Consider the following 9,988-nt stretch of genomic DNA (forward strand, 5'->3'; position numbering starts at 1 on the left):
TTCATTTATATATATTTTTTAATTTTTTTTAATGATAATTTAGATTCAACAACAATAATATATATATATATATATATTTGTTTTTTTACAGCTTGTTTAATAACCAATAATCATAAACAACACTATACATCACTATTTATATATATATATATATATATATATATATATATATATTTTTTTTTTTTGTAGGGATGAATTTGTTTTTTCAATGATTATAATGATTATTGGTTAATTTTTAAGTATTTTTTATCTAAACTTTTTATAAATTAATTTTTTTTTTTTGTAAGAACTGATAATACAAAAGAACCGGACCCAACCTGAACTATGTACTCTCTAAAAATTATAAATGATGTTTTGATATCTACCAAACCTCAACCGAACCTAACTTATTTTTATTATTTAAAATAATGATCCTGTTTTTAAAATTTGAAAAGCTATAATTTTAAATTTTTAATATCATTATGAATGAAATTAAAAGAATGTAAGAGTAAATACTAAAATTATATATAAAAAAAATTTATGTAGGGAAGTAAATCGCAAATAAAAATATAAATAACAAAATCTAAACTAGGTTAAAATTTAAATAAAAAATATTAAAACTAAATCAATAACCAAATCTAAGCTGTATTAAGATTAAAATTAAAAAATAGAAAATAAATATAAATAGAAAAATCTAAATAAATAAATAATTTGAAAAATAAATCATAAATATAGAATTTAGATAACATCTAAATCATTTTAAATTATAAAAAAAATTCTATAATCTAAATATATTAAAATTAAAATTAAAATTTTAAAAAATTAATAAAAGACCTATATAACAAAATCTAAACTATATCAAAATTAAAATTAAAAATAAATAATTTCGTATATCCAACCGAAAATAATAAATTACAAAATCTAAATAATATCAAAATAAAATTTTAAAAAATAAATAAAAGAACTCGATAATAAAATTTACATCATATTTAAAATTAAAATTTTAAAAAACAATTTCCTATATAAATAAGGAATAAGTAAATTGTTTGGTTTTTATGAGCACGGATAAAAAAAACAATCTATTATTATCAGCATTTTCGATAGGTTTTCAAATTTTTTTTTTAAATGGATGAAATATTCATTTTAATTTGGTAAATAATTAATAAATTGGTTTCTTTTGAGAGGGTGATGTGGCCATCTGGATGGAGAAGGCTAAACTTCACCCGTCCCACACTGGACCACTTTCCTTGTCGGACGAGAATAGATTATTATATTAAACATAATGATTGTTTTTATGTCTGACCGTCGCAGCATTATGTCAAACATAATGATCTTTTTCCTACCTCGTACGCGTTCGTACTATCGTGAAGGGTAAGGGGCATCCCCGAATGCATGAATGCACAATAATGCATGAGGTCCAAACATTTTTCCATTTTCGTTATCATTTAATACAATCCCGCTAGCATTCTGTATATACCATATCGTTGTTTATATCATTTTACATATCGTTTATCATATCTTTCATGCATACGTCGGGGTTTTATTTCATTCTAGTTCGTCGTTTTTCATGTCAAGCACATCATATCATTCAAATTACATAAATATATCGTATCATAACATCTCATGCTTCAAGACATAACAATTTTCATCAAATATACATCATACCATAATATATCACATTACAATATATGGTATTATATCAATTATCACATATCTTGTACCGTAACCTTAATCTAAGTATGTATGATTAAAAGAATAAATAAGTGAAGAACGTGAGTTAAGAACCTCGAGAGTTTTTCTCAAAAGTCAAGTAATGTTAGAATATCGTACGAAACAAAATTCGCTACCCATGAAATTTTAATGTTTAACATAATCAGACATTTTAATATTTTATATGAAATTTGGTGATGATTAGATTAAGTAGTTAAACCAAGTATCTATAAAAAACGACTATTAATGCCCCTGCGATAAACTACCATTGGTTCATGACCCAATGTCAGCACACCCATGCCTCAGACACTATCCTTAGAAGACCAATTTCAAAAGATGTCGCCTGAGACACTCATCTCGCAATGCTTGTCTTTACTACGACACATGTATGTGCCACATGGTAGCTCACAGGGTCTAGGAATGGTGGGACCCGACTCCATGCCTCCCCTATAGTGCATTTTGAGATATTTCTTATATTTATGGAATAGATGTCATTTTGGCAATTGGTCATATGCCCCCATGGAGATTTCGTAGGATACCCGTTGACACCAACTTTTGTGAGTTTTTATTTTTCATATAAATGGACTTAACTCTAGAGTCACATGCCGAAACTCATATCGAAACTCCAACTTCTACAATTTTGGCCCAGGGCCCTACTCGGCTTTCTTCGAGCTTGTCTTTGACACTCGTGCCACCTAGTTCTCTCGAACCTTGTCTATGCCTTAGCTTGGCTTTAATGCACTCTTCTTGGTGTGTTGGATGATGCACCGTTATCCTCAGTCGTATCATGACACTTATCTGTCTTGGCCTCACGTGAACGGATGGACACCATTAGAGGGTTGTCGTCTTGTCGGTTGAAATATTGGGGGTCACAAGCTACAATCTTCTTAGTGAGATTGTGACACTCTTCCCCACTTAACCTAGTCATCATCCTTGATGACTTTTTCGGGGGCACAATAACATAGTTGATCGTGACATTCTTGCCCACTTAATCTCGGCATCACCCTGATGACAACCCAAACATCAAACTAAATGCTAACATGACTCGTTGAACTTTCATCGTGCCCCAAAATGAATATGAAAACTTGCGCACTATTTGTGGGCTATCCCAGTGTCGGATCTTCTCTCGCTCTTCAAGACTCGCAACCTAAGTAAAAAAAAATACAAATGCCCAATAGTTGTGGGCTATCCTCGTGTGGCAACGACAATAAGCGTAGGTTCATCATGGCCAAGATCTCTTCGCAACTATAGTGCCAACATAATCTTCACCCTCTTGGTTGACGGGCATTTCATCAAGGGCATGAGAGTGACTTTTTGTTCTAACAAGAAATCCATCCTTAACATGATGTTAAAGTCATCCATCTTAACTATCACAAGGTCGGTTTGCGAGTCCAAGTTTCCAGCTTAATCAGAGTTGTCTTTGCAACTTCTAAGACGGGTAGAGCTAATGAATTAAGCCCCTCACAAAACTGAAGACCTTGTCTTTCTCGAACATGTCACGAATATCCAACATAAGTCCAAAATACTACTTAACGTAGTCTCAGATATTCTGAATATGTCTCAGTTCCCTTAACTTCTTTCTTATCTCGACATTATTTAGGAAGAACTATGAGCAGACTTCTTGTTTTAAACTCTCAAAGTGTCCATGGTATATCGACCATCTTAAATGTCCATGTACTTAGATCTCCACCACAATTTTGCATCGTCAGCTAGGTGAAGTGTGGTCAACGTAAACTTCGACCATTCTGTCACGATATTTGTGGCTTCAAAGTACTATTTGAAGTCAAAGATAAAATTCTCCAAAGTTTTAGCGTCCCAAGCCTACAAAAGGACTTTGACTCCAGGACCTTCACCTTGTTAGATTGGACAGCATCTCCAATTAGGGTTTGGTTCCTCTGCTCTTATGGTGAAATTTAGTTTGGTGTTCAAAGTTGTCACTTCATCCCTGACCACTCTAAGGGTTGTTCTTAATTCATCAAACGTTTCTAAAACCATCTAAAAGATTGCTTATTGGGCATTGTCTCGGGCCTCAATATGTTCTTCCATCCGGGCAACAGAGCCCATAGAGTTATCCCCACACTTGAAGCCACCAACAACTGTGACCTTGTCTTCTAGAGCCTCAACCCTAACCATTAATTCATGAATGAGCATTGCTTCAAGGCGATCTACCATTTTGTCAACCTTGTCAGATTCGTCGGCAATCTTGTTAATGCAAGACTCCTAAAGCCCAATTTCATAAGGAACTTCACTTAAGTAGATCAACTGATCTTTTATGTTTATTAATTGGCCAACTTAGGACTTGCCAAGTACATGTTTAATTACTATGATTTAAGGAGGCGACATGACTTTGATACCACTTGTCACAATCGTACTCTTATGGTAGCAGGACAACGAGTGTGTAACACTTGTTCTAACCTAGCAAACAAGTCAGTCGTATGGAAATCATAAGTCATGGACAATTCGAAGTATGATCGAGCTTCAGTCACGTTTGAGAGAAAGTGCATTCGAAAACATAAGTGAGGAAATGCGTTGAAAATAGTTTGTAAAAAACAATGCTATAGGCTAAGAACAAATAAGCAACAACCACAACTTTGATAGCATGGAACTTGGATAAGAAGAATTGACAACTAGTCACATCCCTTATATTCTATTTTGGGGTATTTTAGCCTCTGCTGGTGTAGCCATGATTTTGGTGAACAACTATACACACTGGTATTGATACGACAAAAATAGTAAAAACCTAACTTGACATGAAAACTGGTAAAATGGGTTTGGAATGGGCATGTGGTCATGGAGTACACGTCCTAGACAAGTATGACTGGGACATTTGACCCGTGGCCATAGGCAACACGCCTTGGAAAAACATGACCGTACACAGTGCAACCAAAAGTTCAAAAATGAAAATACTTAAATTCTTTTCATGTCCATACCTTTCCTGACATCTTCAACCCTAAAGATATTGATGACTCTCTATTGATAAAGGGTAAGTTGTTGTATTCACGTCATCACCCCAGAATGTTTTGACAACCTATAATGAATCCTTATACTCGTTACCCGCTCATTCAATGTTTTGTAAATCCTTATAGTAATACCATTTTGTCTGGCTAGAAACTCTCCGTAATTTAATTTCCTCCGTTGCACAAAATGTTTTGAATTCAAACTTGTCATATTCTCTTCTCGTATTAGACCTTAGACATTTGATCTTCTAATCAGTTTGATTCTCAACTCCAGCTTTTCACCTATGACAATCATATTTGACTTGTATTTTAGTAAATAAATCCATACCTTTTGACTAAAATCATCAATAAAGGTGACGTAGAACTTGAATCCACCAAGTGATTAAACTAGAGATGGTCCCCAAACATTTGTATGGACGATTTCCAATCATACTTTTTTTGATTATCTATCAACCTTTGTGAAACAAATTCGTTTTTGTTTGCCCATAACATAGCACTCACGAACACACATATCTATAGATATTAGACCTTCTAAAGCTTCTTTCGTAACCAACATCTTTATTTCTTTAATGTTATCCAAGTTTATTGTGTCATAGACTTAAACTAAAAGCACTCTCAGATACAACAATCATGTTTCCACACCATGCAGTGATGTATAAGGTTCCCGATGATGTACCACATGCTATTATCATAACACCCTTCACATAGTTATTCACTTTTATTACATAAGCCATCTCTTGTTTAGTCTTTATCCATCTCTTGATACTTGAAATTTGCCAAACCCTAGAAGCCCAATAATGATTTGAATACAATTCATTGGGTTTTTTTTGGTGCAATCTCATCAAATCGTCAGATTTCATCTGGCTATTGACGTGGCAAAATCTGCTGTGTTTCAAACCCTAGGGTCGTTGTAGGGAATAAAAACTCTCATTTATGTTAGGGAAAGAGGACAATTAAGAAAAAGAAGGAAAAACGAAACAGAACAATACTACAGATTCTTCCTTGCTCCATTGTGCTTCCTCTTCCTTATTCGCCAATTCCCCCAAAATCTCCATTGCCATTGCCATAGCTTGAAATTCCAAGTGCCCGAGTTGGCCTCGAATTCATTGGGTTTCTGAAATGGTTCTCGAATTCTAGGGGGAACAAATTGTCTTCAAGATGAACAATCACAACAACAACAACAACAACGACATCAATAGCAGTACTCCTCCTCCTCCTCCTCCTCCTGCTCAAGATCTTGGATTGCACTTCTTGGAAATGGCTCGATTGGGGCTGCCTCGGGGGCTATGCGACATGGACGAGGACGAGGAGTGTCCCACTGAACTCAATACCATCAACAGTTCCGGAGGTTTCTTGTTGGTTACCACCGATAAGCTTTCTGTGAAGTATACGAATGTGAATCTTCACGGTCACGATGTTGGGGTCGTCCAAGCCAATAAGCCAGCTCCAATTAAGCGACTTGTCTACTACTTCGAGATTCATGTAAAGGACGCTGGGGCAAAAGGCCAGATTGCCATTGGCTTCACCACTGAGAGCTTCAAGATGCGAAGGCAGCCCGGGTGCGACATAGTTCCTTTATCTCTGTTCCTTTCGTAATTCTTTTATTGGATTTCTGTATGATTGCCTTGACTATGAATATTCACTCTCTGTATCAAGTTAAGATTATGAATGTATCTTAAATTTACAATTTCTACAATCGTCGAGTTATTTCTGATCTTTATAATCAACACAAAACGCTTTTTCAGTCCTCGAGTGGATGTAACTTAGTTTTGCTCAATCCTTTTCAGTTTCTGAGATATCTTTAATTCTCAAAATTGAATGAAAGGAAAAAGAAATTCTGTTTCGATTGGCCCCCTCTCCCTTCTGATTTTTAGTTTCAATAGCACTCAAATGCCCTGTCTTGTTAATTTGGACGAGTAGGTGGGAACCTAATAGCTGTGGATATCATGGAGATGACGGACTGCTTTATCGTGGATTAGGTAAGAAGGAGCCTTTTGGTCCAACATATACTTCTGGCGATACGGTTGGTGCTGGAATTAATTACACCTCACAGGAATTCTTTTTCACGTAAGACATTCGTTTACTGTACTTGTTTCGTTGTACGGTTATTTTTGAAGTTTATCATCATGATACTTTCTGGCTCTTTCTGTTGATGTACCAGAAAAAATGGGATAGTAGTCGGAGCAGTAGAGAAGGACATGAAGGGTCCTTTGTTCCCTACAATTGCTGTTCACAGCCAAAATGAAGAGTATGCTCCTCCTCAAGCTTTTATCCCTTTAATACTTTGTCTTCATATACGTTGTCTATTCTGATAATCTAGTTAGGATTGTGTATGCCTTAGGGTTTTAAACAACTCAATGGAATTCTTTTTCTCATGCAATAAGTCTTAAACAAGATTGCCCTTTGAAAGCTTAACATGTGAAAGCCTTTGTTTCCTTGAGATGGCGTTAGGCACATGGAATCTTTTTGTGGAGTACTAGGGTGCTGCCCAATACCGTGGTTATGAAAACAATTTACTTAGATAAGTTTTTACCTTTTTCATTCTTTTGTAAATAAATGGCGAGGAAGTTATAATTCATTGATTTATACCATAGGTACTACCGACCGTAGCATGTTTCACCCCTCCTTGAAATTTCATATGATCAATGAAATAAAAAACATCATTGGTACTACCAACTTGAACATAGTTTACTGGTTTAGGTATTCACAATCTTCTTTAAAAATAATGGAAGAAATAACTCTCCTTTGAATAGTAGAAAGTTGTTCGTGGAGCTTCTTATGTTTTTGTCTTTTCGTGAGAAATAGTTGTTTTGTGGCGGATCGGGGTTTGTGCTATTTTATAGAGTTTGTGGAATGAGAGAAATAGTAGAATCTTTAGGGGCAGGAGAGATCTTTTAGTGATATGTCGTCCTTTATTACTCTATGCTTCTTTGGGTTTCGATGTCGAGATTTTTTTATAACTATTCGTTTGATTTTATCTTGCTTGAATAAAGCCCCTTTTTGTAGTTTGGCTCCTCTTTCTGTGGGCTTGTTTTTTTTGTTTTCCTATGGATTCTTTTTTTATTTTTTCTCAATGAAAGTTTGCTTTTTTTATAAAATAATAATGAATAACTGAAGTACTTAAAACAAATAAAATATAAGACATGGGAAAAATAAAAGCACCCCAATTAAGATTAATATCTGGTAAAGACAAACCAACAAAGCTTGAAAGAGAACACCAGGTAGAAGCTTTCAAATGAGATGAATTGAATTGAGTCGACCAAGGCAGATACTTATAAAATTCCTCAAATTTCTTTCCATCCAAAGTTCTGGAGGAAGAGTTTGATCCCATTAGGCCACAATAAAAGAGGCTTTGAAGTCAAAGAGATCCCAAGAACAAGCTGATGAATATTATCCATCGAATTAAAAGAGAAAACTCCTAAAACATTGAAGATGGAGAGAAGCTTGTATACCAACAGTTAAGTAAATAAGCATAGCCAAAATAGATGTGAAATAAAGAATTCCCATTCTCGAAGCAAAGAGAACAAACCAAAGGCATAAGGGCTGACAAGGAAACTTTCTTTGTAAGACTTAGGACGTATTTAAATTTCCATTCAATAAAATCATAAGATTATATTGATTTTCTCAGGACATTTCTTCTTCCATACAGCACGAAATAATAAATCCTTATGCAAAGGATTAGATTATGCCAGTTTTCTTGATAAGGACTTCACTGTGAATTTGGCCGAAGGCTCCAAAAACCATCTTCTTGGGTCTTCTTAATAACCAGCTTTGAAGGAAGAAAGAACCCCAACAATGCTTGAAAATATAAAATTTCCTCATCCTTAAGAAGCCTCCCGAGAACAATAGACCTAGATAAATGATGAGAATTAAAAAAATTAGCCGCCACACCATTAGGAGAAAAAGAAATGGTAAATAGTTGAGGAAAACGTGTCTTTAAAGGAGAGTCGCATGCCCTATTATCTTTCCTAAAAGAAATCCAATTTCCCAATCCCAACTTGAAAGATGTATAAGAATCCACTTGATTCCAAAATCTTGGAATTGTTTATCCACAGGCTTCTAAGACTCGATCCGCTTCACTATAAGAGCAAAATTTCTATGTTTACTGCACCAATACTGAAACCTACCCCCGTCACTTGGGAGCTGAGAGGGTAAATTCCAACAAACCAAATGATTAGATTTACCCCTATTATTCCCTTCCGAAAAGAAGTTACGAATCAGCCTTTCCCAACTCACACGCACATGTGGGGGCATAAGGAAAAGCGACGTGTAATATAATGGAATACTTGACAAAATCGAACCACAAATGGTAAGGCTACCTCCTCGAGAGAGATTAAACCGCTTCCATCCTATATCTTTAAAAAACATTTTGGGTATTGTATTTTCTTTGATAGAAAACTAAGTAACTTTATTACAGGTGATGTGTCAAAAAATTGGATAAAGAATTCAATCATAAGCTGCAGCCCATCCACCATGTCCAGGCACCTGACAAGTTTTAAACACATGGCATCTAGGTAGGTGCTACTTAGAGACTGCAGGCCTTAGCCAAAGGGGCTCCTCTTTAGGGGTTGAAAGCACACTTTTTATTATAAAAAGAGTATTTGATTTCATTAGAAAATGAGTACAATTATAAAATGAATTAGACAGGGAACACCAGGAAGAAAAATAGAAAGTCTTCCTGAAATCCTCATTCCATTCTCATAATTCTTGGTAACTTCTCTCTAACCAGATTCCCTGAGCCTTTATTGCATGTGAGCCATAGTATTTTGTGCTTTTCCTCTAAACCTTTGACCACAGAACAGTGGAGAATAGCATCTGATTATCGAAGGCCTGTTATCAAATTGTTGTAGCAATGATGTCCAACCTTTCCAACAAGAGGGAAAAAAAAAACGTGTCCCATGTTTTCCTCTGCCCTTTAACAGAGAGAACCGATTTGGATAGGTTTGGGCATCCCCTTTGACATCTTGTAGGAGCGTTTAACTCTGATGCCTGCATACACAAAGTTCAAAAGAACTTCACTTTCTTCGTTCCTTTTCCTTCCCGTATCTCTGTTGGCGATTTTATTAAAGCATGTTCTTATATTCACCAATTGGAAGAATAGTGATTTCATCTAAAGCTTCATTGATTAAGTATTTCTTCTTTTTGTCTCTAGAATGCCTGGTGTAACACAGCTAACTTGCTTCCCAATCTCAAGGGGCCAGTATCACAAAACTTTCTGATTAAACTTAAGGGGAAAAAACATGCACACACACACAATGTCTGGGGTATCAATCCACTAGTAAGAAATTAGACAATGAAAAAACTTTACCTTATTACTTTTTTTTTTTTTTTTTTTTTTTTTT

At 35.1% G+C, this 9,988-nt stretch overlaps 1 protein-coding gene across 1 annotated transcript in view; it reads left to right on the forward strand.

Annotated features, from left to right (window-relative positions):
- The first annotated feature begins 5,609 nt into the window (after positions 1-5,609).
- Positions 5,610-9,988, forward strand: part of LOC111492850 (ran-binding protein M homolog) — a 16,036-nt gene continuing 11,657 nt past the window's right edge. Inside the window, exons 1-3 of the mRNA XM_023142332.1 lie at positions 5,610-6,205; positions 6,567-6,713; positions 6,808-6,894. Coding sequence (XP_022998100.1) covers positions 5,805-6,205; positions 6,567-6,713; positions 6,808-6,894 — 635 coding nt within the window. The 5' untranslated portion in view covers positions 5,610-5,804. The remainder of the gene's footprint in view (positions 6,206-6,566; positions 6,714-6,807; positions 6,895-9,988) is intronic.

Source organism: Cucurbita maxima, unplaced genomic scaffold, assembly GCF_002738345.1.
Source record: "Cucurbita maxima cultivar Rimu unplaced genomic scaffold, Cmax_1.0 Cma_Scf00018, whole genome shotgun sequence".
NCBI lineage: Eukaryota > Viridiplantae > Streptophyta > Magnoliopsida > Cucurbitales > Cucurbitaceae > Cucurbita > Cucurbita maxima.